General features: G+C 49.8%; 2 protein-coding genes across 8 annotated transcripts in view; one reads left to right on the top strand and one right to left on the bottom strand.

Annotated features, from left to right (window-relative positions):
- Nucleotides 1-421: 421 nt before the first annotated feature.
- Nucleotides 422-27,818, bottom strand: LOC309514986 (tubulin delta chain-like). 5 transcript variants are annotated; one of them, XM_082192544.1, is made up of 12 exons: nucleotides 27,728-27,818; nucleotides 25,118-25,195; nucleotides 24,130-24,232; nucleotides 22,015-22,110; nucleotides 20,772-20,833; nucleotides 17,348-17,485; nucleotides 13,898-14,039; nucleotides 11,026-11,205; nucleotides 9,943-10,038; nucleotides 5,591-5,666; nucleotides 4,748-4,889; nucleotides 422-2,618 (listed from the first exon to the last, which is right to left on the bottom strand). In XM_082192544.1, the coding sequence occupies exons 3-12, from the start codon at nucleotides 24,225-24,227 to the stop codon at nucleotides 2,392-2,394; spliced, it is 1,257 nt and encodes a 418-aa protein (XP_082048670.1). In that variant the 5' UTR covers nucleotides 24,228-24,232; nucleotides 25,118-25,195; nucleotides 27,728-27,818; the 3' UTR covers nucleotides 422-2,391. The 5 variants fall into 5 exon arrangements, with proteins under 5 accessions (XP_082048670.1, XP_082048671.1, XP_082048669.1 ...); XM_082192545.1 differs by having other exon boundaries at nucleotides 27,723-27,788; XM_082192543.1 differs by lacking the exon at nucleotides 27,728-27,818 and adding an exon at nucleotides 25,564-25,858 and having other exon boundaries at nucleotides 25,118-25,190.
- Nucleotides 26,800-27,908, top strand: part of SETD2 (SET domain containing 2, histone lysine methyltransferase) — an 89,540-nt gene continuing 88,431 nt past the window's right edge. For 2 of the 3 annotated variants that reach the window (XM_082192096.1, XM_082192095.1), the window contains exon 1: nucleotides 26,810-26,986. In XM_082192096.1, the coding sequence (XP_082048222.1) occupies nucleotides 26,931-26,986 (56 nt within the window). In that variant the 5' untranslated portion in view covers nucleotides 26,810-26,930. Of the gene's footprint in view, nucleotides 26,987-27,908 lie in introns of all 3 variants that reach the window. The other variant, XR_014212213.1, reaches the window with a different exon arrangement.

Below are 27,908 nucleotides of genomic sequence, written 5' to 3'. Positions count from 1 at the left end.
GCAGAATCTGAGAGTGGGCAGTCCTTAAACCTTCCCCAGCAGAGTAGTTTCTTGACGCCCAGTCTGCGCCTCCCCTCTCAGCGCAGAGGCCTACTGCGCAGGGAGGGCGTGGGTAACGGAGGACCTCTCTTCTGCCCGCTTTGCCCAGGCAAGGTGTCCTGGCACCACCACGCCTCCTCTGAGCCCTGAAGCTCCTCTCCACTGGAGGCATGGCTACTCTCCTCCGCTGAGGAGGCGCTGCTTTCCACAATCTTTGGGGGCTCTCTGTAATCCACTCTGCTTTTCCCCTCTCCCCCCTGAGCCGATGGCAGTTCTCTGACAGGCAGGGAAAGCAGTTTCCTTCGCCGCAGCACGAGGGCACTGCCACCTCTGCGCCTGTGATGGGTTTGTTGAGCCCTTTGCAATAAATCCCTCTGCTCAATCAGAGACGTATTTTACAGCCTTTTATTGTACATATTTACAAGGTACAGAGCATCACTTCCAGCGTCCGAATCATCCATAGCAGATCCTGGGAGAGGGCACTTCCTCCTCCTCCTCCAGCAAAGCAGCTTGGGCAATCCCAAACGGTTGTTCCCGGCGTTTTAACCCCCTCCTGTCCTGAGCTGACGGAACAGGTCTTCCCTCTCCCTCTGTGCCTGTGATGGCCTGTGATTCGGACTCGGAGGCTGAACCTGAGGGATCCCAGCCTGCACAGGAGTCCCCGCCTCCAGAACCAGCTGATCCGGGGCCGGGGCTTGAGCCTGAAGGGTCCTCACCTGTGCTAGTTCCTCAGGTGCAGGCATCAGCTGAGTCTGCTCTGGCTCCTGAGGTGATGGAGGACCCATTGCCTGCAGGTGCTCCACTCTCAGCCCCGTCAGAGGAAGCTGGGGTTGCCTCTGGGTCCGGTAACCCTCCAGTCTCTCCTGAGCTGCAGAGGCTCAGGGCAGAGAGGCGGAGGGAAGTAAGTTCCCGCAGGAGGAGTGCTCGCCTCCAGGCCAGGAGAGGCGAGTCACCTGAGGATCGGGGCCGCCCTATGCCTCGGGGCAGATAAAAGCCAGCCAGCCCTAGTCCCAGGTTGCGGGAGCAACATTGTTGGTAGCCTGTTCCTGCCTGCACCCTGTCCTGCTCTTCTGCCGGAGTTCCTGACCTCACCCAACTCCCTGCCTTGGATCCCGCTTCAGCTTTGATGGACAGCCTCCATACGGCACCGTCGACCTCGGACTGGACTCGGACCTCGCCGCACGGTTAACCCTTGGGACCAGCACAGTGCCTGAGCTGGCAGAGAGGTGCTGATGCCCGCTAACATCACCCTTGCTCTCCACCCTCTTTTACTTCTGCCTCTTCTACCGGCCCCTCTCTCCCCCCCTCCTTCAACTCCAGAGCCTTCCCTGCCAGCTCCGTGACAGTACCCATCTATTAGAACAGAGCTCCCCCAAATAGCGCCTGGCCTCACCCACAGAGGTCCCCCCTGGCACCCACAGTGCACCCTTTCGTACTGGCCTTTTGGGAGTTGCAGTGGCAAACATCTGGAGAGTGCTGGGGTGGCGTGGGGCAAAGGTTGCCCTATGTACACTACGCATCTCCAACTAAGGGACGTTGCTGGATGTTTTAAAGCACAGAGCACTGGTTTCCAAACCTTCCACGGGCCACTTGAAAGCTACTGAGGGTCTTCACGAACCACTTAATGATTCTCCTGCCTGTTGTATAGCAACTGTCCAGCACTGTGATAAATGCTTTGGAATTTATTAAAATTAAAACTCTCCAGCATGGACATTCACAGACCACTGCTGGTTGGTGGGACACTATCTGGGAGCCCATCGCAGATGGACACGTGATTCTTTCACAGAAAGTCAGTAGGCAGGTTTTGGAGATCCCTATGGACAGGCCTCGCTCAAAGAGAGGGATGAGGCTCCTGATGCCCTTCGGATGTCGCCAGACTGCAGCTCCCATCATCCTTGACCAAAAGCCATGCTGAATGGGGCTCATGGGAGCTGAAGTCCAGGAAGTGCCCCGAGAACTTTAGGTAGAGGACTCATTCTGACCCTCCCAAGAGAATCATTCCCAAAAGCATTCCTGGGTGGGCCAGAGCGCCTGTAAAAGGGATTCCAGGTATACATTTGAAAGCCAGAGTCAGGTCCTTTCCCCAAACTTGGTCTCCCACAGTTTTGGGACTACAACTCCCATCATCCTTAGCTAGCAGTAGTCAGGGATGATGGGAACTGTAGTCCAAAAACAGCAAAGTTTGGAAACCCTGTTTTACACAGTCACACAGCCATGCTGACCCTGGGGTGTGTTCAGGTGTGGATTGCAGGGGGTGGCACATTCATAACGAGAGTCGCCCCGTATTTCCTTGGGCCCCGCTCCTCCCAAGTGTTACGAGGTGGTCTGTTAGAGGTCCTGCATCCGTCGCGCTCACTCCCCGAGGTGGCTGTAATCTCCCAGGACGGAGCGCACCGTCTCAAAGGCCTGCTCAAAATCTCCTTCCTCGCAGCCGTGCCTCCAGTACCAGTGCAGGAAAGCGTTGCTCTCGTACATGGCCCTTGCCCGCCGCTCCACCCGCTGCAGGAGGTCAGCTGAGCTGCTGTGGTTGGCACAGACGGTCAAGCTGTGCCGGCCGGGAGCCACGAGGCTGGCAGCATCTGGAGGGAGGACAGAGGTGGTGGATTAGCTCAAGCTCTGGAGCCAGCCTTAAGGAAAGGCTTAATTCTGAAGGAAATCAGCCCTGAGCGCTCACTGGAAGGACGGATCCTGAAGCTGAGGCTCCAAGACTTTGGCCACCTCATGAGAAGAGAAGACTCCCCGGAAAAGACCCTGATGTTGGGAAAGATGGAGGGCACAAGGAGAAGGGGACGACGGAGGACGAGATGGTGGGACAGTGTTCTCGAAGCTACCAGCATGAGTTTGACCCAACTGCGGGAGGCAGTGGAAGACAGGAGTGCCTGGTGTGCTCTGGTCCAGGGGGTCACGAAGAGTCGGACACGACTAAACGACTAAACAACAACAACAACTGGAGCCAGCCTAAAATATATAGATTTACAGCAGATGTCCAAAGCACATCATCAGGATGTGTTGGGAACTGCATGCAAAGATGCCCCCACCCCATGGAACAGCCTCCCCAGGGAAATTCTCCTGGCATCATAATTCAGCCAGGCCTTTAAAACTAATCGTGCTTGGATATAATATTAAAAAGCAGAGACATCACCTTGCCAACAAAGGTCTGTATAGTTAAAGCTATAGTTTTCCCAGTAGCGATGTATGGAAGTGAGAGCTGGACCATAAAGAAGTCTGATCGCCGAAGAGTGGATGCTTTCGAATTATGGTGCTGGAGGAGACTCTTGAGAGTCCCATAGACTGCAAGAAGATCAAAGCAATCCACTCTGAAGGAAATCAGCCCTGAGTACTCACTCAGCGGACTAGCAGGTGAAATTATCAGACTATGCAGAGATAGCAAGATTGATAGGGAAAGTCAGAAATCAGGAGGATCAAAACTTCAACAAGGAATGGGACAAATACAAAATGTATCTAAAGGAACACGGTAATCACTTGAGTTCTTTGGCAGACTTTTAACAACTCCTGCAATGTTAAAGAGACTATGGATATTGTGGAGAACTTCAATGTGGATAAATCATAATATGCAGTTGACTTGGATATACTAAGGACCCATGGAGGGGGAGGAGGGAAATCCTAAGATTCAAAAGAATCTTTTTAAATTTTGGAATATCAATGTGTTAACCTGAGATTTATTTTGTAAAATCAATAAAAAATATTTTTTGTGCTTTATGGTTTGGCCCTCTTAAATACCTGACTTTCTCCTTTCGCATAGCCTTCATTGTCCTACACTGCACTTCAAGTGTTGCTATTTATGAGCTGCTCAGAGAAAACTTGTGTTACTGGGAGATTTCACTACAGTGGTACCTTGGTTCCCAAACGCCTTGGTACTCAAAAAACGTGGAACCCAAACACTGTAAACCCGGAAGCAAGTATTCTGGTTTGCGAACATTTTTCGGAAACCGAACGTGCACTATTTTGAGTGTTACATTTACCATTTGAGTGTTACACTGAGTTCTGTCTGTTTTTGCTATTTATTTTGTGTTTTTGTGGCTGTGTGTGTGTGTGTGTGTGTGAGAGAGAGAGAGAGAGAGAGAGAGAGACTGTGTGGAGCCCAGTTCAGCTACTGACAGATTGATTGTGTGACTGCAGTACATTGTTTATTGCTTTCATTTTATGGATTAATGGTCTCGTTAGAGAGTAAAATTCATGTTCAATTGCTGTTTTAGGGGTTGTTTTTAAAAGTCTGGATTATTCCATTTTGCATTACTTTCTACAGGAAAGCGTGCCTTGGTTTTGGAACACTTTGGTTTTGGAACGGACTTCCGGAACGGATTAAGTTTGAGAACCAAAGTACCACTGTATATAGATTCAGTAAGCAGTACAGTGGTACCTCTGGATGCGAACGGGAGCCGTTCTGGAACCCCGTTCATACCCTGAAGCGAACGCAACCCGCGTCTGCACGTGCTGCGATTCGCCGCTTCCGTGCACGAGTGTGACGTCATTGTGAGCGTCTGCGCATGCGTTAGTGGCGAAACCCAGAAGTAACGTGCTCTGTTACTTCCGGGTTGGCGCGGAGCGCAACCTGAAAACACTCAAGCCGAAGCTACTTCAACCCAAGGTATGACTGTAATAGTAGTAGTAGTAGTAGTAGTAGTAGTAGTAATAATAATAATAATAATAAATGTCCTGGGCAGAACCAGAGGCTTGCGAGACTCACCGGTCCAGTAAGTGGCAGCGAAGGGGTTCCACGAAACGCAGCGGTAGCCTTCCCTCAGCTTCCTCAGGACCAAACTGGGGTTTGCGAGAAAGGCGTCTTCCCGGGGGCCGCGAGCCACGGCCAGCACGGCTGTGCTCTGGTGCTGCCGGCAAGCCTGCTAAGGACCAAAGCACAAGGGAGATGGAAGAGCCCTCGCCACCCGACCCACCACCTGCTGCCCTTCCCTGGGACTTGCATCCATGGATGCTTCCGAGGGAGTAGGAATTCCTTAGGCTAAACAGAGCAGGAACAGGGAAATCCAGCCGGACAGTTTTCATTAAGGGTATTTGTTCTTTGAAACTACCTTCCAAATTCTGCTTGGGGCTGGATTTTACGAAGAGTTTGTTCCATGGGCAGGGAACTGGATCCGGCCCAATCGCCTTCTAAATCTGGCCCACGGACGGTCTGGGAATCAGCGTATTTTCGCATGAGTAGAATGTGTCCTATTATTTAAAATTCACCTCTGGGTTATTTGTGGGGCCTGCCTGGTGTTTTTACATGAGCAGAATGTGTGCTTTTATTTAAAATACATCTCTGGGTTATTTGTGGGGCATAGGAATTCGTTCATTACCCCCCCAAAAAATATAGTCCGGCCCCCAACAAGGTCTGAGGGAAAGTGGACCGGCCCCCTGCTGAAAGTTTGCTGACCCCTGACCTTCTATCCCAGCTGAATTCCTAGTATGATCTGCTATCCGAGGCAGGAGATTCTTCCTCTGAATTTTACACTGCAGCCTGCACGGGGGCAAAAGCCCAGAGGTAGAGAAGCCCAAGTTACTCATTTAACTCCCTCCAGTGAAAGGATACAGGATTTCCATCCAGAGACTGGCGAGGCAGCGGCTGCAGCACGGAAGACGCCAGCCTGTCCCAAAACACCGTCCCCCTGGGGAAATGAAACGCAGGACCCAATCACCACAAAGGCAATCCCATATGGAGGAAGGTAAGGAGCAATAACTCAAACAGTGTCAGAGAACTTACCGTGTTTTTTGCTCTATAACACGCACCTGACCATAACACGCACATAGTTTTTAGAGGAGGAAAACAAGAAAAAAAAATCTGAATGAAACAGTGGATGTATCATTTTTGTGCTTCATGCTGTGGCCACAGGCATGTGATTTGACGGTGAGTTTGGGGTAGCCCAATGCAAAAATCCTGAGAATCCATGTGGATCTGTGCTTTGTAACCACGTTTTTGCACCACTGCGGCCCCAGGCAACAGTGGGTGCGTGATTTTTTTGATGCGGGCTGTAGCCGTAGACGTGCTATGTGATCTGATGGTGAATTTGGGGTGACCCTGAGGCAGAATGCAGGAAAGCAGTAGCCTCCTCTACAGCTTTCCCTCCTCCGTGACGCGGGATCTGATTTTTGCCTGATTTTTGCCTCTGCACTCGGGCCAGTCGGCTCCAGGGACCACACATTCGCTCAATAACACGCACAGACATTTCCCCTTGCTTTTTAGGAGAAAAAATGTGAGTGTTATAGAAAGAAAAATACGATAACTCTTTTTTCAAAGAAACGAAACAGCTCAGGAAGCCAGGCCTAGTTAGACCCTCAGCAGATCATCTGTGGGGACTGAAGGCCCTTGCTTTCTCACTTTCCCTGCCAGAATCTGAGACTCCATCACCCTGCCTATCTTTGCTCCCCCCTCTTCATACCTCTTCTGGTTCTGAGAGACCAGGGGCAATAGCAGCTGATCACAGCAGGAGGGGGAGACCCCCAGCAACCTGCTTCCCAAGCAACCTGCCTCATCTCTGCTTCTTCTTTTTTTAAAAAAATAATAATTCAAAATTATAACAAGACATATTATCCAAAAACATATCATCCTTGTCCCCCTCCATTTTTCCTCCTTCCCCCCCACAAACCCCCCACCCCCGACTTCCCTCAGTTCCAGTCCTTGGTTTCTCCAATAATGCTGTTTTCTGCATGTTACAAAGTTTTATAGATCCTCAAACTATTTAGCTGATTATTATCAATAAAAGGTTTGTGAATGTTTATTCAAAACCTGCCAAGGAGTCCAGTTCGCTTTGTTGCGTCTTCAAATACTTTGTAAAGGGTTCCCATTCATCCTTAAAGTCACAGTTATCCTTGTCCCGTAGCTTGTATGTCAGTTTTGCCAGTTCTGCATAATCCATCAATTTTTCTTGCCATGATTCTTTAGTTGGGGTTTCTTCAGTCTTCCATCCTTGTGCTACCAGAACTCTCGCGGCCGTTGTTGCATAGCCTCATCTCTGCTTCTTGGCTCCCTTCCTCTCCCTCTCCGGACTGCTCTCTGCCCCAGACTCTCCCTGCTCACTAAGCCCAGTTGCCTCTTCAGCTTCCGGCACCTCCTCTTCCCAGTCTGACCACTCATCAACAGTGTGACGCGGCAGCTAAAAAAGCCAATGCAGTTCTGGGCTGCATCAATAGGAGTATAGCATCTAGATCAAGGGAAGTAATAGTGCCACTATTCTGCTCTGGTCAGACCTCACCTGGAGTACTGTGTCCAGTTCTGGGCACCACAGTTCAAGAAGGACACTGACCAACTGGAACGTGTCCAGAGGAGGGCAACCAAAATGGTCAAAGGCCTGGAAACGATGCCTTATGAGGAACGGCTAAGGGAGCTGGGCATGTTTAGCCTGGAGAAGAGGAGGTTAAGGGGTGATATGATAGCCATGTTCAAATATATAAAAGGATGTCACATAGAGGAGGGAGAAAGGTTGTTTTCTGCTGCTCCAGAGAAGCGGACACGGAGCAATGGATCCAAACTACAAGAAAGAAGATTCCACCTAAACATTAGGAAGAACTTCCTGACAGTAAGAGCTGTTTGACAGTGGAATTTGCTGCCAAGGAGTGTGGTGGAGTCTCCTGCTTTGGAGGTCTTTAAGCAGAGGCTTGACAACCATATGTCAGGAGTGCTCTGATGGTGTTTCCTGCTTGGCAGGGGGTTGGACTCGATGGCCCTTGTGGTCTCTTCCAACTCTATGATTCTATGATCTCTGTCCCAGCAACAAGCCCTGCTGCTCTGAGCCGCCTTTCCTTGGGGGTTCCCCTTGGGAGTTCCCCAGCTGGTGCCTTGCACCATTCTTCTACATCTTAGCCAGCCCATGATGAGCGCTGCTTATACCAAGACAGACCAAAGACCCATCTAGTACAGAGGCTGACAGGTGGCCCTCCAGGGTTTCGGAGAAGGAGATGCTATTTTGGAGGTGCTATTGGGGACTGATCCTGGGACCTTCTACATAACGACTGAGCCATCCCACTGTCTATATACCAGTTAAACTGGGTCAGGCAGCACTATATATTCTGGTACAACAGTGGTACTTTGGGTTACATATGCTTCCGGTTACAGACTCTGCTAACCCAGAAATAGTGCCTCGGGTTAAGAACTTTGCTTCAAGATGAGAACAGAAATTGCGCAGTGGTGGCGCGGCGGCAGCGGGAGGCCCCATTAGCTAAAGTGGTGCTTCAGGTTAAGAACGGTTTCAGGTTAAGAACGGACCTCTGGAACGAATTAAGTACTTAACCCGAGGTACCACTGTATTGAATTTTTATTTTACTTTTGTGTATTAAAATATATATAAATAATTTTTATTTGATTTTAAATGAATAAGAAACAAATGCAACAAAACAAATACAAAAATCCATACACAGAGATTACTCTGAATCTTGTGACCTACTCCCACCTCGGCCATGGGTCCCAATAATAACATTTATAACTGCCTATCTGTTTGTTGGGACGCGGGTAGTGCTGTGGGTTAAACCACAGAGCCTAGGACTCACTAATCAGAAAGTTGGCGGTTTGAATCCCTGTGACGGGGTAAGCTCCCGTTGCTTGGTCCCTGCTCCTGCCAAACTAGCAGTTCGAAAGCACGTCAAAGTGCAAGTAGATAAATAGGTACCACTCCGGCGGGAAGGTAAACGGCGTTTCCGTGCGCTGCTCTGGTTCGCCAGAAGCAGCTTAGTCATGCTGGCCACATGACCCGGAAGCTGTACGCCGGCTCCCTCGGACAATAAAGTGAGATGAGCACCGCAACCCCAGAGTCAGACATGACTGGACCTAATGGTCAGGGGTCCCCTTTACCTTTATCAGTTTGTTGTCTCGTTTTTTGTCCATCTAAATTGTCCGTAATTTTTCATTACATTACAAGAGTGTTTAAAGTCCTGCTAATGCTGTCATCTCCTTACAGTGGTCTCCGAAGTAAACTATAATTCCCCCCCCCCATTCTTTTTTAAAGCTTTGGGTTCCTGAGCTTCCCAGTTAATTTTGCCATTTCGGCATAGTCCATCGTCTTGGTGTGCCATTCTTCTCTGGTCGGGGTTGTCTCTTCCTTCCGTCTCTGGGCTGATAACATCTGAGTGGCAGTTGTTGCCTACTTTATGTATGAAAATATAGACTTCACTCTACACCTTTGTTTGAAATAGAGCTGTTTTAATGAAAATAAGACTTTGGCCTGGATTCGGCATTCTAGCTCCCGCAGGCATCCCCGGACTTGACCCTCCAGCTGTTTTGGGACTACAACTCCCATCATCCCTTGCTAACAGAACCAATGGTCAGGGATGATGGGAATTGTAGTCCCCAAAAAGATCTGGAGGGCAGAGTTTGCCTATGCCTGTGCTAGGGCAACAGGGCTTTTCCTCCACTAGTTCAAACTCCTACAATGCCAGGTCATCTAGTATCACCCCCTGCAAAACAAGCAACACAGCAGTAATAATAATAATAATAATAATAATAATAATAATAATAATAATAATTAATTAATTAATGCCCCGCCCATCTGGATGGGTTTCCCCAGCCACTCTGGGCGGCTTCCAATAAAACACTAAAATACAATAACCTATTAAGCATTAAAAGCTTCCCTAAACAGGGCTGCCTTCAGATGTCTTCTAAAAGTCTGGTAGTTATTTTTCTCTTTGACATCTGGTGAGAGGGCATTCCACAGGGCGGGTGCCACCACCAAGAAGGCCCTCTGCCTGCTTCCCTGTAACTTGGCTTCTCGCGGTGAGGGAACCGCCAGAAGGCCCTCGGAACTGGATCTCAGTTTGCAGGTAGAACAATGGGGGTGGAGACGCTCCTTCAGGTATACAGGACTGAGGCCGTTTAGGGCTTTCAAGGTCAGCACCAACACTTTGACTTGTGCTCAGAAACGAGTTGAAGCCTCCCAGTGAGGCCCCTGCTCCTACCTTGTGCTGGCTTGAGCTGTGTGGAGGAACTTGAAGGCGGGCATGGGGCAGACGGTTCTCAGCAGCTCCCAGGGCTCCATCCCCATGCTAACCCCACTGCAAAAAAAGGGACAGGGAACTGAGAAGAGCAGACGTAACAGGCAACACCTGCCCCAGGGCCTCCCAAACCATTTTGGGGCTGGATAATAAGGATAATAATTTTATACCCTGCCCATCTGGCTGGGTTTCCCAACAGAATACAGTGTACTTAATTCGTTCCGGAGGTCCATTCTTAACCTGAAATTGTTCTTAACCTGAAGCACCACTTTAGCTAATGGGGCCTCCCACTGCCGCCGCCGCGCGATTTCTGTTCTCATCCTGAAGCAAAGTTCTTAACCTGAGGTACTATTTCTGGGTTAGCGGAGTCCGTAACCTGAAGCGTCTGTAACCTGTGGTACCTCGGGTTACAGACGTTTCAGGTTACAGACTCTGGTAACCAGACTCTGCTAACCCAGAAATAGTACAGTGGTACCTCGGGTTACATACGCTTCAGGTTACAGACTCCGCTAACCTAGAAATAGTACCTCAGGTTAAGAATGGACCTATAGAACAAATTAAGTTCTTAACCCAAGGTACCACTGTATTAAAAACACTAAACATTAAAAACTTCCCTATACAGAGGTGCCTTCAGATGTCTTCTAAATGTCAGGTAGTTGTTTATTTCCTTGACATCTGATCGGAGGGTGTTCCACAGGGCGGGCGCCAACACCGAGAAGGCCCTCTGCCTGGTTCCCTGTAACTTGGCTTCTTGCAGGGAGGGAACCGCCAGAAGGCCCTCGGCGCTGGACCTCAGTGTCCGGGCTGAACGATGGGGGTGGAGATGCTCCTTCAGGTATAAAGGGCCGAGGGCGTTTAGGATGGAAGTTGTAGCCCGGAATGCCTGTTGGGTGCTAGGCTGGGGAAGGCTATCTCAGGCGCACACGTCTGCAGAAAGCATTTGGCCTTTCTTAAGAGAATGCAATGGAACGCCTCTTCAATCAAGGGTCGGCTGGACAGGAAGCAGCAAAAGCCGACCCCTGCTCCAAGCGCCTGCCTCGGACTCACCTTTGTGATGTGAAAATCTTTAGTGGGCAGAGAAGCCCAGCAAGGCAGGAAGCGAGGTAGGCATTCATAGAAGGGAAGGAGACTTGGCACGAGGCTTCAGGAGTGTCCTTCCTTGCCAGGGGGGCGGCTGCCTGCTTCAGAACCTCGTCGTTGTGAAACAGAAGGACCCCATCTGCATACCTGGGAGGAGGGCAAAGCAGGGTCAGGGGCATTTCTGATAGACTAATTTATTATTATTATTATTATTATTATTATTATTATTATTATTATTATTTAGTCGTGTCCGACTCTTCATGACCCCCTGGACCAGAGCACGCCAGGCACTCCTGTCTTCCACTGCCTCCCGCAGTTTAGTCAAATTCATGCTGGTAGCTTCGAGAACACTGTCCCACCATCTCGTCCTCTGTCGTCCCCTTCTCCTTGGGCCCTCCATCTTTTCCAACATCAGGGTCTTTTCCAGGGAGTCTTCTCTTCTCATAAGGTGGCCAAAGTCTTGGAGCCTCAGCTTCACGATCTGTCCTTCCAGTGAGCACTCAGGGCTGATTTCCTTCAGAATGGAGAGGTTTGATCTTCTTGCAGTCCATGAGACTCTCAAGTGTCTCCTCCAGCACCAGAATTCAAAAGCATCCATTCTTCAGCGATCAGCCTTCTTTATGGTCCAGCTCTCACTTCCATACATCACTACTGGGAAAACCATAGCTTTTACTATACGGACCTTTGTCAGCAAGGTGATGTCTCTGCTTTTTAAGATGCTGTCTAGGTTTGTCATCGCCTTTCTCCCAAGAAGCAGGCGTCTTTTAATTTGGTGACTACTTTCACCATCTGCAGTGATGATGATGATTATTATTTTATATCCCGCCTATGCTATAAGATCCACTGTCCTGTGATATCATATATGAGCTTGTACTACTGATGAAGCCTAAGATGGTGAAACAAGACTAATATTCCGGAAATCCTTGTCTTAGACTGCCACAACCTTTTGTGTGGATTGTTGGACTCTATGAACAGACAGGTGGAATAGACACTTTCACATATATGGACCTTATGCATAAGCTGTTTAGAGTATGAACTGATCCACTGGATCTTCTACATTTTTCGTTGAACTTTATGAACTACTCATGTTAAAATCTACAATTCAATACAACAAATAGTATATATTATTTTTTCAAACGTACAGCGGGTTATGTCTTGTGTGTTTATTGAATGTTTCACGTAACCAGAGGTTTGTTGTTCTTTTGCGCTTGTTTATATATGAACAACTTGCATATAAACGCAGGCTTGCCATGGACAAATTCAATGATATTTGGAACCCATTCTTACAAATACTGGAACAGGTTAAGATCTGGTGAAGTACAATAACAACCTTGTAAAATATTCAGTTTGGGGTTCCCCCCCCATCCTCCCCCCTTGTTTTCCCTTCTGCACGGCTTCTGTTTCTCCTTATTGGTCGCATCTCACCATGTCTGGTGCACATATAAGGGTAAAGGTACCCCTGCCCGTACGGGCCAGTCGTGTCCGACTCTAGGGTTGTGCGCCCATTTCACTTAAGAGGCCGGGGGCCAGCGCTGTCCGTAGACGCTTCCGGGTCACGTGGCCAGCGTGACGAAGCTGCATCTGGCGAGCCAGCACCAGCGCAGCACACGGAAACGCCGTTTACCTTCCTGCTATAAAGCGGTACCTATTTATCTACTTGAACTTAGGGGTGCTTTCTAACTGCTAGGTGGGCAGGAGCTGGGACCGAAAGACGGGAGCTCACCCCGCCGCGGGGATTCGAACCGCCGACCATACGATCGGCAAGTCCTAGGCACTGAGGTTTTACCCACAGCGCCACCTGCGTCCCTGGTGCACATATAAAGGTAAAGGTAAAGGTACCCCTGCCCGAACGGGCCAGTCTTGACAGACTCTGGGGTTTGTGCGCCCATCTCACATCTATTGGCCGGGGGCCAGCGCTGTCCGCAGACACTTCCGGGTCACGTGGCCAGCGTGACAACGCTGCTCTGGCGAGCCAGAGCCGCACACGGAACGCCGTTTACCTTCCCGCTGGTAAGCGGTACCTATTTATCTACTTGCCCCCGGGGGTGCTTTCGAACTGCTAGGTGGGCAGGCGCTGGGACCGAGCAGCGGGAGCGCACCCCGCCGCGGGGATTCGAACCGCCGAACTTTCGATCGGCAAGCCCTAGGCGCTGAGGCTTTAGCCCACAGCGCCACCCGCGTCCCTGGTGCACATATAGTTAGGTACTTTTTGAACTTTCAGTAAAGATGTTAAAAATAAATAAATGCTTGCCATGCTTGGAGGAGAACCGTTGAAATAAAGTGGAAATGCCTAACTCTGGCACATTCATTCTGACGTGTCTACCCTGAGTACAGTGGTGCCCCGCAAGACGAATGCCTCGCAAGACGGAAAACTCGCTAGAGTTTTCCGTTTTGGAGGTGCTTCGCAAAACGAATCTCCTATGGGCTTGCTTCGCAAGACGACAATGTCTTGCAAGTTCCTGCTGGTTTTCCCCCCCTTCCCCCCTTTTTCTAAGCCGCTAAGCCGCTTATCAGCTGATCCGATGAGCAGATAAGCCGCTAAAAGCAGCTAAAAGCCGCTAATAGCGCTAAGCCGCTTATCAGCTGATCCGATCAGCAGATAAGCCGCTAAAAGCCTCTAAAAGCCTCTAAAAGCCTCTAATAGCGCTAATAGCGCTAATCCTTCAATGGGCTTGCTTCGCAAGACAAAAAAAAACCGCTAGACGAAGAGAATCACAGAACGGATTCTTTTCGTCTTGCGAGGCACCACTGTAGATCTTAAGTCAGCTATATTCCAGTGCCGTTGCTTTTTTCCTTTTGCTGGCCAAGCCTTGTAAGAGACAGACCTTCTTTTACTCACCTCTGAAGCCAAGACAGGCACAACAGGGCGTTGTAGTGCTGCAGGGGGCTCTCACCAGCTTGGTGCGGTGCCACCGATACAGACAGGATGTGGCCAAGGGGGTACTCTTCTCGAATGGCTTCGCACAACCGGGAACTCAGCCCTAGGGGAGAAGAGGCCAACGCAAACGGTTTAGCATTGCTTAACACCAGGGAAAGAAGGAGTTGCTATTATTATCACTGATAATAATAATAATAATAATAAGAATGAATAAATCCCAACAGAAGAGTGGCAAGAGAAACTGATGTATTATGCAGAACTGGCTAAATTGACATACAAATTGCGAGATAAGGACAACTGTGACTTTAAAGAAGAATGGGAACTTTTTACAAATTACTTAAAAAGACAACAAATTGAATTGGACTCCCTGGCAGGATTTGAATAAACATACACAAATTTATTGATTGATAACATGGCAGATAGATAATGTAAAGATTTGCATAATTTTACAACGTGCAGAGAATACTATGTGTTGAGAAATCAGAGAGAGGAGCTGAGGGAAGTCTCTGGGGGAGGGGAAGGAGGATTGGAGGGGGTGGGGGTGGGGGAAATAATGAATATGATATGTTTGGATAAGTTGTTATGTTGAAATTGCTAATAAAAATATTTTAATAATAACAATAACAATAACAATAACAATAATAATAATAATAATAATAATAATAATAATAATAATATGTATATCTCGCCCATCTGGCTGGGCTTCCCCAGCCATTCTAGGCGGCTTACAGCATATATAAAAACTCACCAAAACACCAAGCATTAAAAAAAACAGAATATCCTATATGAGCAACAAACAAACAAACAAACCAATAAATTGATAGAAACCAATAACAACAATAAGGGGTTTATAAAAGGTAAACGGTAAAGGGACCCCTGACCATTAGGTCCAGTCGTGACCGACTCTGGGGTTGCGGCACTCATCTCGCCTTATTGGCTGAGGGAGCCGGCGTCCAACTTCTGGGTCATGTGGCCAGCAGGACTAAGCCGCTTCTGGCAAACCAGAGCAGCACACGGAAATGCCATTTACCTTCCTGCTGGAGCGGTACCTATTTATCTACTTTCACTTTGACGTGCTTTCGAACTGCTAGGTTGGCAGGAGCAGGGACCGAGCAACGGGAGCTCACCCCATCACGGGGATTCGAACCGCCGACCTTCCGATTTGCAAGTCCTAGGCTCTGTGGTTTAACCCCCAGCGCTACCCATGTCCCACAGATAGATAATGTAAGGATCTGCATAATTTTACAACATGCAGAGAATAATATGTGTTGAGAAATCAGAGAGAGGAGCTGAGGGAAGTCTCTGAGGAGGGGAGGGAGGGTTTGAGGGGTGGGAAGGGGGGGAATAATGAATATATGTTTGGATAAGTTGTTATGTTGAAATTGCTAATAAAAATATTTTTAATAATAATAATAATAATAATAATAATATGTATATCTCGCCCATCTGGCTGGGCTTCCGCAGCCACTCTAGGCGGCTTACAGCATATATAAAAACACACCAAAACAGCAAGCATTAAAAAAAACCCAGAATATCCTATAAGAGCAACAAACCAACCAATTGATAGAAACCAATAACAATGATAAAGAGTTTATACTTATACCCAAATTAAAATAACCGCAACCCCAAGACCACAGCCTGACAAAAACAAAACAGAGGAACCACAATTAAAACCATTTAAAACATTTTCGGCATTTGCCCCCACCTAAGAGATGTTCCAGCAATGTCCCTCCGTACATTGTTATGTAATTATTATTATTAGAATGTTAATTGGCCAAAGGCCTTGTTGAAGAGGACAGTTTTTGCCTGGTGCCTAAATATGCATAATGAAGGTGCCAGGCGAACGTCCCTGGGGAGAATATCCCACAAACGGGGGAGCCACTGCAGAAAAGGCCCCGTCCTCGCGTTGCCACACTCCGCACCTCTCAAGGAGGTGGCACACGAAGGAGGGCCTCAGAAGGTGATCTCAGGGTCCAGGGTGGTTCACATGGGAAGAAGCGGTCCTTGAGGTATTGCCGTCCTGAGCTGTTTAAGGCTTTACAGGTCAAAACCAGCACTTTGGATTGGGGCCAGAAGCTAACTGGCAGCCAGGGCAGTTGGACCAGGATCGGTGCAAGATGTGCAAACTGCCTTGTCCTGGTGAGCAACCTGGCTGCCGAATTCTGCGCTGGCTGAAGGCAACCCTGTTTAGTGGAGTTTTTAATGTTTGGTGTTTTATCGTGTTTTTAATATTCTGTTGGGAGCTGCCTAGAGTGCGGCTCCAGATGGGTGGGGTATAGATAATAAATTTGTTGTTGTTAAATTTTATTTATACCCTGCCCTCCCCAGCCAAGACCGGGCTCAGGGCGGCTTAAAGGTAAAGGTAAAGGTACCCCTGCCCGTACGGGCCAGTCTTGCCAGACTCTAGGGTTGTGCGCCCATCTCACTCAAGAGGCCGGGGGCCAGCGCTGTCCGAAGACACTTCCGGGTCATGTGGCCAGCGTGACAAAGCTGCATCTGGCGAGCCAGTGCAGCACACAGAAACGCCGTATACCTTCCCGCCAGTAAGCGGTCCCTATTTATCTACTTGCACCCGGGGGTGCTTTCGAACTGCTAGGTTGGCAGGCGCTGGGACCGAACGACGGGAGCGCACCCCGCCGCAGGGATTCAAACCGCCGACCTTTCGATCGGCAAGCCCTAGGCGCTGAGGCTTTTACCCACAGCGCCACCTGCGTCCCTCAGGGCGGCTTGCACTGGTATAAAAACAATTGATTGAAATGCAACTTAAAAGCAAGATTAAAATACAACATTAAAATGCAGCCTCATTTCAGCAGAAACTCACAAAACTTTTTGGGGGATCAAAACGTCAAGTCTTCACCAAGGCTAACTATCCAGGCTGGTCCTACATGGGCCAGAAAAAAGCCAGGGAAGTCTCCAAATAGGAGTTCCATCACAGGAGGAGAAAGGAAAAAAGGAGAGGGGGAGGGAATCAAATTGATTCCAAGCCAAAGGCCAGGCAGAATAACTCTGTCTTACAGGTCCTGCGGAAAGAAATCAGATCCTGCAGGGCCCTGGTCTCATGAGGCAGAGCGTTCCACCAGGCCGGGGCCAGTGTTGAGAAGGCCCTAGCTCTGGTTGAGGCTAATCTAACTTCCTTAGGGCCCGGGACCTCTAGGGTGTTGCTATTTATGGACCTTGTTGTTGTTGATTATTATTATGAACCATCTTCAAAGGCAGCCCACACCGTGCCTTTAAAAGCACATGGCTTCCCGCAGAGAATACTGGAAACTGTAGCTCACTGCAGGTGCTGGGAAGTTTAGCGCCGTGAGGTGCAAACCACGGATTCCGGGATTCTTTGGGCAAAATGCATTGTGTGGCTGTGGCCGTAGTCAGGGGAGGGGAAAATAACTTTCATTCAAACAACGTCCTCACCAGCTCCTGTGCCCCCGCTGAGGCTGTGGAACAGCACAGTCCCACCGTAGAAATCCCTTTTCTCGGCCTCTTTCCGCAGACTCTCCATTGTCCGACTGCACAAGCTCTGCTCGCCCTCCGAACGGACGCCGTGATAACCTGTGAACCGCAAAAGGTAGAATCATAGAATCACAGAGTTGGAAAAGACCACAAGGGCCATCGAGTCTAACCCCCTGCCAAGCAAGAAACACCATCAGAGCACTCCTGACATATGGTTGTCAAGCCTCTGCTTAAAGACCTCCAAAGGAGGAGACTCCACCACACTCCTTGGCAGCAAATTCCACTGACGAACAGCTCTTACTGTCAGGAAGTTCTTCCTAATGTTTAGGTGGAATCTTCTTTCTTGTAGTTTGGATCCATTGCTCCGTGTCCGCTTCTCTGGAGCAGCAGAAAACAACCTTTCTCCCTCCTCTATGTGACATCCTTTTATATATTGAACATGGCTATCATATCACCCCTTAACCTCCTCTTCTCCAGGCTAAACATGCCCAGCTCCCTTAGCCGTTCCTCATAAGGCATCGTTTCCAGGCCTTTGACCATTTTGGTTGCCCTCCTCTGGACACGTTCCAGTTTGTCAGTGTCCTTCTTGAACTGTGGTGCCCAGAACTGGACACAGTACTCCAGGTGAGGTACAGACACCAAGTGAGAACAGCTGCTGGAGACGAGCAACAGGGCAGGGAGGATCCCTGCTTTTTATTATTATAATTTTTATTAAATTTTTGTTTCACATTTTAGAATACCGTCATACCACGTTACGTTTGCTTCATGTAATGTTCTTTCAGGTTACGTCCCGCGGCGACACGGAAGTACTGGAAAGGGTTACTTCCGGGTTTTGCCCCTCGCGCAAGCGCAAAATGACATCATGCGCATGCGCGCCAAATCGCAACCTGTGCACGCGCAGATGTGCCGCTGCGGGTTGCACTCTTTTCATGTTGCGAACGGACCTCCAGAACGGACTTCCATTCTTCTTTCCATGGTTCATTTTGCACAGCATAAATCCCTACATATTTTATATACCGTATTTTTCGCTCTATAAGACGCACTTTTCCCCTCCTAAAAAGTAAGGGGAAATGTGTGTGTGTCTTATGGGGCGAATGCAGGCTGCGCAGCTGTCCCAGAAGCCAGAACAGCAAGAGGGATCGCTGTGCAGCCAAAGCAGTGATCCCTCTGGCTTCTAGGATTCAGAATTTTTTTTTTCTTGTTTTCCTCCAAAAACTAGGTGCGTCTTACAGAGCGAAAAATACGGTAAACTAAACCAATCAGTATTCCATTATAACAGGCACGTCCAACTTCCAAGACACTGCGATCTACTCCCACTATAAAAGAAACTGGCAGTGATCTACCCACTGGATTGACCAACACTGTTGAGCTTTTTTTAGAAATCCAAAGTTGAGTTTTTTTTAGAAATAAGTAGTAGTTGAACTTTTTTTTGGGGGGGGGGGTGATCAGGGTCCCACAATCAGCCATGATCGACCAGTAGATCGTGTTCGACCTGTTGGAGATCCCTGCATTGTAACATCCATCAAAACTACTTTACACTGTTGAATTTATCTTAATGCTGCTGCCCACATTTTCAGATACAGTCGTACCTTGGCTCCCGAACGCCTTGGGAGTGGAACGTTCCAGCTCCCGAACCATCGAAAACATTCAGCTTTGGAATGTTCTTTTGGAAGCCGAACACTCCTTACGGGGTCCTCGCCGTGGGATCACATTCACCCAGTGCTATACCAGCTGCACTGGCTCCTGGTGGAGTACAGGATCAGGTTCAAGGTGCTGGTTTTGACCTTTAAAGCCCTATACGGCCTGGGACCCTTGTACCTACAGGACTGCCTCTCCTGGTATGTCCCACAGAGGACCTTACGGTCTTCAAACAAAAACATATTGGAGATCCTGGACCACAGAGAGGTTAGGCTGGCCTCAACCAGAGCCAGGGCTTTTTCGGCCGTGGCCCCAATCTAGTGGAACCTGACATCTTTCCGCAGGGCCTGCAAGACAGAGCTGTTCCACCAGGCCTTTGGCCAAGGCACAGCCTGACCCCCTCCTTCGGTAATCCTCACAGAACTCTAGTCCAATGGTTGCCATTAATTTGATTTTGAACTGATTTTAGAATGAACTGATTTTAGAATGCTGTATTACTTTACTGTTTTTAGCCACTCTGAGCCCGGCTTCGGAGGGCGGGATATAAATAAAATTTATTACTATTATTATTATTATTATTATTATTATTATTATTATTATTATTATTATTATCTGACCAGGCTTCCACGGCTTCCGATTGGCTGCAGGAGCCACGCTTTGGTTTCTCCACGTAACAGAAGTCGAATGCACTTCCGGAACGGATTCCGTCCGACTTCCGAGGTACCACTGTATCTGCCATTTCCCTCCATATACCGTATTTTTCGCTCTATAAGACGCACCAGACCACAAGACGCACCTAGTTTTTGGAGGAGGAAAACAAGAAAAAAAATATTCTGAATCCCAGAAGCCAGAACAACAAGAGGGATTGCTGCGCAGTGAAAGCAGAAATCCCTCTTGCTGTTCTGGCTTCTGGGATAGCTGCGCAGCCTGCATTCGCTCCATAAGACGCGCACACATTCCCCCTTACTTTTTAGGAGGGGGAAAGTGAGTCAAAAATACGGTATATTGGCTCTCTTCCACTGTCTTTCCATTCGTATGAGCTTTCCAGAGGTTGTTGGATGCAGAGGAAATGGTGGCAGTGATCGAGCTGTGGAGCCCCCAAGGGAAGAGAGCTCAGAGTCCGGGGAGTGGAGATGGGATGACGATGAGCTTTCAGTGGGAGAAGACTGGGAAGAGGTTTGGAAGCAACACAGCCTAGTGAGCAGGGAGAACCTGTGGCAGAGAAAAGCCCAGAATCGGAGGCAGAAGCCGGAGAGGAAGGAAGCCAAGAGGCAGAGAGGAGTCAGGCTGTTGAAGAAGCCAGAGTACCTCCCCTTCCTGCTGTGACAAGCTCCTCTCCCTGCTTATCTCCCAGAACCAGAAGAGGTCTGAAAAGAGCAGAGCAGAGGTTGGTTGCACGCGGGCGCTGACTTCGGACTGCTTGGGGAAAACCCTGAAAAGGAGGGAGCTTAAGACTGTGGAGAGGTGGGGACCTTGTCTTGGCAAGTGATCCGTGGGTCAAGACACATAGATGTCAACTTTCCCCTTTTCTTCCAAGGAATCCTATTCGGAATAAGGGAATTTCCCTTTTTTAAAAAAGGGAAACGTTGACAGCTATGTCAAGACCTACTTGGGATGATCTGCTGTGCTCATGAGGCCTGACACTCAGCCAAGCCTATGCAGATGTTCTTGCTAATAAAAGTTAACTCCAACATTGAGCGACGTGACGATGGGGCATTGCTACAACGGAGAACTCGGGGGCTCTTACCATAAGCCCAGTTGCTGCCTCGTCCCTGCTTCCCCATGATGAGATTGGACTCTCTGAATAGCCTGGTTTTGGGGTGGGGGGAGGAAAAAGGAATAATGATGATGATAATGATGAAACTGGCAGAGAGACTTTATTTAGGTCTCTGTGCACTAAAGCAATAGAATAAAAATATGTTTCGCGTGGGGGTTCTGTTCCTGGCCCCTGTGCGCATCGCTGCAGTGCATATAAGCGCACTGCGTCACCCCCCACCCCCGTTTCTACCTTCTTCCACTTCCAAAAGGGATCATATGTCAACTGGATGCACCTAAACTGGTCATCACCTGTATACACAGTTTTCACCAAGAAAGTGGATTTCTGCAATCTGAACCAAGCGAATGTGCATATAAAGCTTATTTTGCACAATTTAGCCTTCTGGCTAAATGGGATGCGGGTGGCGCTGTGGGTTAAACCACAGAGCCTAGGACTTGCCGATCAGAAGGTCGGCGGTTCGAATCCCTGCGACGGGGTGAGCTCCCGTTGCTCGGTCCCTGCTCCTGCCAACCTGGCAGTTCAAAAGCACGTCAAAGTGCAAGAAGATAAATAGGTACCGCTCCGGCAGGAAGGTAAACGGCGTTTCCGTGCGCTGTTCTGGTTCGCCAGAAGCGGCTTAGTCATGCTGGTCACATGACCCGGAAGCTGTACGCCGGCTCCCTCGGCCAATAAAGCGAGATGAGTGCCGCAACCCCAGAGTTGTCCACGAGTGGACCTAATGGTCAGGGGTCCCTTTACCCTTCTGGCAACCTTTCACCACTGGAAATCCCGCTGACCCACCCCAGTTTCCGAGATTTCAGAAGACGCTGAAAGCTTCCAAGCCTCTCTCGGCTATGCAATCTCATAAAAGGCTCGTCCCCTCTTGGATCCTTTCCCATCTCCATGGAATACAGTGGTACCTCAGGATACAAACGCTTCAGGTTACAGACTCCGCTAACCCAGAAATAGTGCTTCAGGTTAAGAACTTTGCTTCAGGATGAGAACAGAAATCGTGCTCCGGTGCAGTGGCAGCAGGAGGCCCCATTAGCTAAAGTGGTCTTCAGGTTATGAACAGTTTCAGGTTAAGAATGGACCTCTGGAACGAATTAAGTACTTAACCTGAGGTACCACTGTACCCACTACCCGAATAAATCTATTAACAGTGGCCTGGAGATTTCTTATGTTGCCTTCCAGGGAAAGCAGGGCAGCGGAGATGGAGCCCCCTGCCACTTACCCTCTTTTGATTTGTTTCTGCAGCTTCCTCACCACTTTGGGCTCACTGTCCACACAGACGGCGCTCAGATGGCCATCCTGGGAGCAGAACGGGTAACTGGAAGAGACACAGCAGCAGCTCACATCAGGGGAGACCCAAGACACTCTCGGTCCACCTAGTTTTAGTTGAAATTCCTGCATCGCAGGGGAATGGACTAGACAATTGCCGGGGGCCCTTCCACCTCTACAATTGTATGATTCTATGAATCACGAAGGGACGCGGGTGGCGCTGTGGGTTAAACCACAGAGCCTAGGACTTGCCGATCAGAAGGTCGGCGGTTTGAATCCCCGCGACGGGGTGAGCTCCCGTTGCACGGTCCCTGCTCCTGCCCACCTAGCAGTTCGAAAGCACACCAGTGCAAGTAGAGAAATAGGTACCGCTCTGGCGGGAAGGTAAACAGCGTTTCTGTGTGCTGCTCTGGTTCGCCAGAAGCGGCTTAGTCATGCTGGCCACATGACCCAGAAGCTGTACACCGGCTCCCTTGGCCAATAAAGCGAGATGAGCGCCGCAACCCCAGAGTCGGCCACGACTGGACCTAATGGTCAGGGGCCCCCTTTACCCTTTATGAATCATGGAGTGATTCCAGAACTGCTATGCAAACGATCAGTGCAAAGTCTGTTTAAAATCAATGCAGTGTAGTAAGTGATGGCTTTTTGTCACTGACAACACGCCCCAAAAATGCGAGTTGCTTAAGGAATGGGGAGCCTGTGATCCTCCAGATGTTGCTGGGATCACAACTCCCATCATCTCTCACCGCTGGCCCTGCTGGCTGGGAATGATGGGATCTGGAGTCAAGCGGCAGATCGCCACCGGATCCTAGTCCTTGGGTTAGATGGCTTTCACCATTTCTGGTTTTGAGAAGCCCATTGCTTTTCAGAACAGCTCTAGAAGGAGTTCCAGCCAAGGAAATTAAGAATTGCATCCCTCCCCCAATCATTATATTCAAAATTAAACCCAGAGCTCTGTATTTCTTCCTCCTGGCTCAGCTACTGAGACATACTTGAGGGGTGAGGACGAAGGTCTGTCTCTGATTTGAAGCCTTTTAAAAAGGCAGAGGAATTGATTGACGTATTTTTTTCCTGTCCACCCGGGTAAAAAGGAGGTCATGTTTTTCCCTGGGCTCAGAGGATACAACTATGATTACTACAGAAACGTAACGATTATAAACCACTCCCAAGCGTTCAAAGTTCTTCACGTGTATCAACTAACTGAAAACCTTACAACGACCCGGCAAGAAAAGTCGTGAGAGGAGGATATTAATAGACAGGATAGTAAACTGTTTTTATCTGCAGCAATGGCAGCAAGAGTACTATTGGCACAGAAATGGAAACAAGAAGAACTACCGATGAAAGAAGAATGGCAGGCGAAGTTAATGGACTATGCAAAATTAGATGACAGGAAGGATTCGAAACCTGCGGGAACAGAGATTCTCAGAGGACTGGAGTAAATATGTGAATTATTTGAAAAGCAATTGTAATCAACAGATTACGCTAGTAGGATTGCAAGATGTTTTGTAAGGAGGACTGTACAAAATATTGCAGAGGAAAGTAAAGGTAAAGGTAAAGGGAGCCCTGACCGTTAGGTCCAGTCACGGATGACTCTGGGGTTGCGGCGCTCATCTCGCTTTACTGGCTGAGGGAGCCGGTGTACAGCTTCCGGGTCATGTGGCCAGCATGACTAAGCCGCTTCTGGTGAACTAGAGCAGCGCACAGAAACACCATTTACCTTCTCGCCAGAGCGGTACCTATTTATCTTCTTGCACTGCGTGCTTTTGAACTGCTAGGTTGGCAGGGGCAGGGACCGAGCAACGTGCGCTCACCCTGTCGCGGGGATTCGAACCGCCAACCTTCTGATTGGCAAGCCCTAGTAATAGTGAAATTAATAGAATGCAGATTAAGTGATAAAGACTGAAAAATCTTCAGATGTGATTGATGGCAGTCCAAAATACTGTATAAGAAAATATGTTATATGATTTGTGGAAGTTTTATGTAAAAATTAATATGAAAAGTCATGAGAGACTGAAGGCCCAACTATAAGCCTGTAGTCTGATCCATCAAGCTTTTCTAACAGACGTACAGGTCAGCTTCTCGGTTACTTGTGCCGGTAACGATTTGCCACCATTCCTGCCCAATCTGGTTGCCACACTGTCCAATCTGTAGCCACACGGCAGACATGGTTCCTGGAAGAGCAATGACAAAGAACATACCAGTGTTAGACATAGGACCTCACAACAGGGGAAGATGTTAACTGATTCTGTGGACACGATAAAAGCAGGTGATGTTGAATGGCTATCTTTTGTTGTTGGCATGGGTCTGTCTCGAGTGACAATGGAGTGTGCCTGAGGGGGTGAAGTCAAACCACCGTGTTGGCAGTACTGAAGTAAGCTCCCCGGGGCACAAGCCCGGGCAGTGTGTCTGGAGGTCCTGGGCTGCACAGACGACAAGACCCCGTCTCGGCCTCACTGATGAAGCCCAGAGGAAAGCAGAGCAAGGTGTTTGCCACCTGCTTGGTTGCAGGATTGGCCGAAAGGTGGCATACAACCATTTTAGGGACTCCATTCCAAAAACACTAATACCTCCGCGAACATCCGCCCCCTTGACTGTCCATTTTGGCAAATGTCCACGGCAAACCTGGAAGTACCAGAATGGGTCACTTCCAGGTTTGCTGTTTGCGAATGCACAGAAGCACTAAATCGCGCTTTGCGCATGCGCAGAAGCGCAAACCGCTCCGCGCACAGAGCCGAGCAGTTCGAAAACACGTCAAAGTGCAAGCAGATAAATAGGTACCACTCCGGCAGGAAGGTAAACGGTGTTTCCATGCGCTTTTCTGATTCGCCAGAAGTGGCTTAGTCATGCTGGCCACATGACCCGGAAGCTGTAAGTAAAGCGAGATGAGCGCCGCAACCCCAGAGTCATCCGCGACTGGACCTAACGGTCAGGGGTCCCTTTACCTTTAATCTTTCCTTACAGGTTTGCTGTAATGTTGAGATTAGCTGAGGAGGGGGGTGAACTATGGACTCCTTGGAGAAAAAGGTGGGTATAAATGCAATAAATAATCTGCTTACCTGCTTAAGAAAGCTGGAGAGGCCAGCGAGATGGAGATGCACCTATCGTAAAATGCCCGGGGAATTTCTAGCACTGTTCTGAAGAAACAAACAAACAAATATTATTCATCTATCAGATTTCTTACCCATTCCAGGGTGGTTTAATAGCAGCTTGAAAATACAATAATAACAAGAAGAAAGAAATACTTGTAAGCACGTGATAGGATCAGGCTGCAAACGATGAAAAATTGTGCCCATAGTGGTACAAAAAACACCTGATGCACAGTGAGAGAGATAACAATTATTCCTATGAAGCAAAAAATAAATCACCAGCGCCAATAAATACAGGGGAGAAATGCGTTGGTGCAATGCAAATCAGTCGACAGAAAACCACAGGTGAGAGAACTGCAGACAAAGTCTTAGTAGCAGTGGTATTTAAAGCAAAACACATCAATAATCCGAAATACCGCCGGATGAAGAGCCCGACGCTCTCCGCCTGCGTCCTGGGAAACGCGTCCTCCTCCTCCTCCTCTCCAAGGAGCGCGGCGGCGCTTTGCAGCAAAAGCGCGCTTCCTTCGGAGCTTGCAAACCGGCTCTTGCAAGCCAGAGGGGAAGGAGAAGCGTGTCGGGATGGCGTCGGAAGGGAGGACCCGCGACCCGCAGCCGCGCAGCGCTTAAAGGAAGCCTGCAGGAGAAAGGGGCGCCGGTTGCGCGGAGCTGCGCCTTTGCGCTTTTGCAGCAAGTAGGAAGTCGACGAGCTACAGTTTCCGTTTGGACGTTTCAGGACTCCGGGAGGAGGAGGAAGAAGAGGAGGAGGAGGAGGAGGAAGAGGAGGAGGGAGGTGGCGGCGGCTGCTCCTCCTAGGAGCGCGATCGCCGCCGTTAAACGAGGACAAAAAAAGAAATAAAGCCAGGGAAGAAGGGGCAGAGGAAACTCGGAGAGGGAAGGAAAGGAGGCAGCAGCAGCGAGGAGGGCGAGGTTGGTGCCAAGAAAAAGCCCTGCAAAAATCAAAATACAAGCCGCCGCTGGAGGATCGCCCGTTGGGGGAAAGAAGAAGAAGAAGGCGCCTGGATCTTGCCCAGGGAAGGAGCTCGTGGGAAAGGGCCGGAGGAGGGAGGTCAAGGAAAGGAGAAGGGCGTTTTGGGGAGGGGAGGTTTGGCTCCCGTCTCCCGATCCTGCCCATTTCTTCGAAGGCTCGTCTGGGGCCTAACTTTCTCCTCTGCCCACCTTGCCCTCGTGGATAAAATATTTCGGTTGCAAGCAGCAGCAGCAGCAGCAAAAAAGAGAGGAGCCTTTTGCAAAGAAGCGAGCGCCGTTTCCCCTTTTCTCCGCTCGAGGATTTTACAAATTGCATTATTATTATTTTGCGCCCCTGCTGCGCGCCTGGGACGCGGGGAGCACAGTTTGCAGAGAGACCCATGGCCTGATCTGCAGCCAGCGAGGATTTGCAGCGCTTTTCTTGGAGGGGTTTGGTGGGGGGGGGCGTCCTGTTTTGCTTTGGGGTGGGGGGCAAGGAGGCCAGAAAAGGGTAAAAAGCAGCAGCACATCTTTCCGCCGCCGGAGAACTTAAATTTGGATATCTATCTTGGCTTCCCCGAAGAGGATGTGAAGGAGGCGCCGGGAGCCAGACCCACCGAGCGGCCTCCTTTTTGGGGGGCAGGTCAGGAAGAGGCTTGGGGGTTTCCTGCACGCCTGTTTGGGGGGGTTTGCAACCTTGGGCGTTGGTGGCGGGGGTCGTGGTCGTTTCCCCCCGCCGCCCAGCCCCATAGCGATCCCTTATGTGGGGCGGAGGCTGCGCCTGCCCTGATCCTCCACGCCGGGGCTGCTGCATCGGATGAAGAAGAGGCCGAAGATGGGGGATTTCTACGACCCGGAACATCCCACCCTGGAGTAAGTACCACGCTGCCTGGCTCTCAGACACGGGTGCGGGCGCTCGTGTGGAAGGGACCCCGACTCGGGTTGCCCCACTTCCAGGATCGCGCGGAGGTGGGGCAATTTCTGGGGGGGGGTATCCTCCATTTACACCTCCCTCCCCATCTTTATAGCCTATAAAGGGGGAATGGACATATCCCCCCCCCAATAATAAACCTTTGCATTGCAAGGATTAGGCTCTACATTTCTAGGGTTTTGTAATGTTAAGGGGATGTCCCCCACCCCATGGGAAAGTTCAGCAAGGCCTTGGCCCCCAAATATGGGGTGCCCCACAAGACCCCCCCCCCACTCCTGGGGTGCAATGGGGGGTATTTATTTTCCCCTGGGGGCTACAGACATGGTGGACTCTCCTTCCCCTCCATACAAAGGGGTCTGTCAGGCGAAAGGCCCCCCCCCCACAAAAAAAAATAATAGCCCCCTTCCTGCAAGATAACGGTGGGGGGAGGGAAGAGCAGCAGCTTCTCGCCACGGGCCTAAACGGAGAGGCTTCAGGCGGGGCCAGGCCTCGCATCCCCGGCCTCTCGTGAGAGCCCTGGCCGGCCCGAGGGGAGCCGTCGGCGGCGAGCGGCGGAGGGAGGAGCGGGCGGGCTTGGGCGCTGGAAGGCCGCTTCTGGAACCGGGCGGCGGGTGGGTGGGTGTGGGACGAGGGCACGCCGCCTCGTCAAATGGTGAGAGGCTGGCCTTGAACCCTCACCTCACCTCGGAGGGGGAAAGGAAGGCGCCGGGGAGGCGAATGCCCTCCTCGGCGAGGGTCATGGCGGGCCGCTGTTTTGCTGCCAGCCATTTGTGGCCACAAGGCACCTGAAAAGGGACACTTTCCCCTTTCCTCCTCCTTATTTTTTTTTGGGGGGGGGAATAAAAAAATATAGGGCCAGCATTC

This window comes from Podarcis vaucheri (assembly GCF_965113315.1).
Source record: "Podarcis vaucheri genome assembly, chromosome: 12".
NCBI classification, from domain to species: Eukaryota; Metazoa; Chordata; class Lepidosauria; order Squamata; family Lacertidae; genus Podarcis; species Podarcis vaucheri.
The sequence above is the reverse complement of the archived record's forward strand: the minus strand, read 5'-3'. Positions and strand labels throughout refer to the sequence as shown.

Excerpts from the sequence above, each read along its gene's own strand:
- LOC309514986 (XM_082192544.1), bottom strand. The coding sequence starts at position 24,227 with ATGTCTGCCGTGTGGCTACAGATTGGACAGTGTGGCAACCAGATTGGG. Across the intron at positions 17,486-20,771 it reads AGGCAGCAACTGGGCTTATG|GTTATCACGGCGTCCGTTCG; the intron begins GTAAGAGCCCCC and ends TGCGGTTCACAG. Across the intron at positions 14,040-17,347 it reads CAGCGGGGGCACAGGAGCTG|GGCTGAGTTCCCGGTTGTGC; the intron begins GTGAGGACGTTG and ends CTTCTCCCCTAG.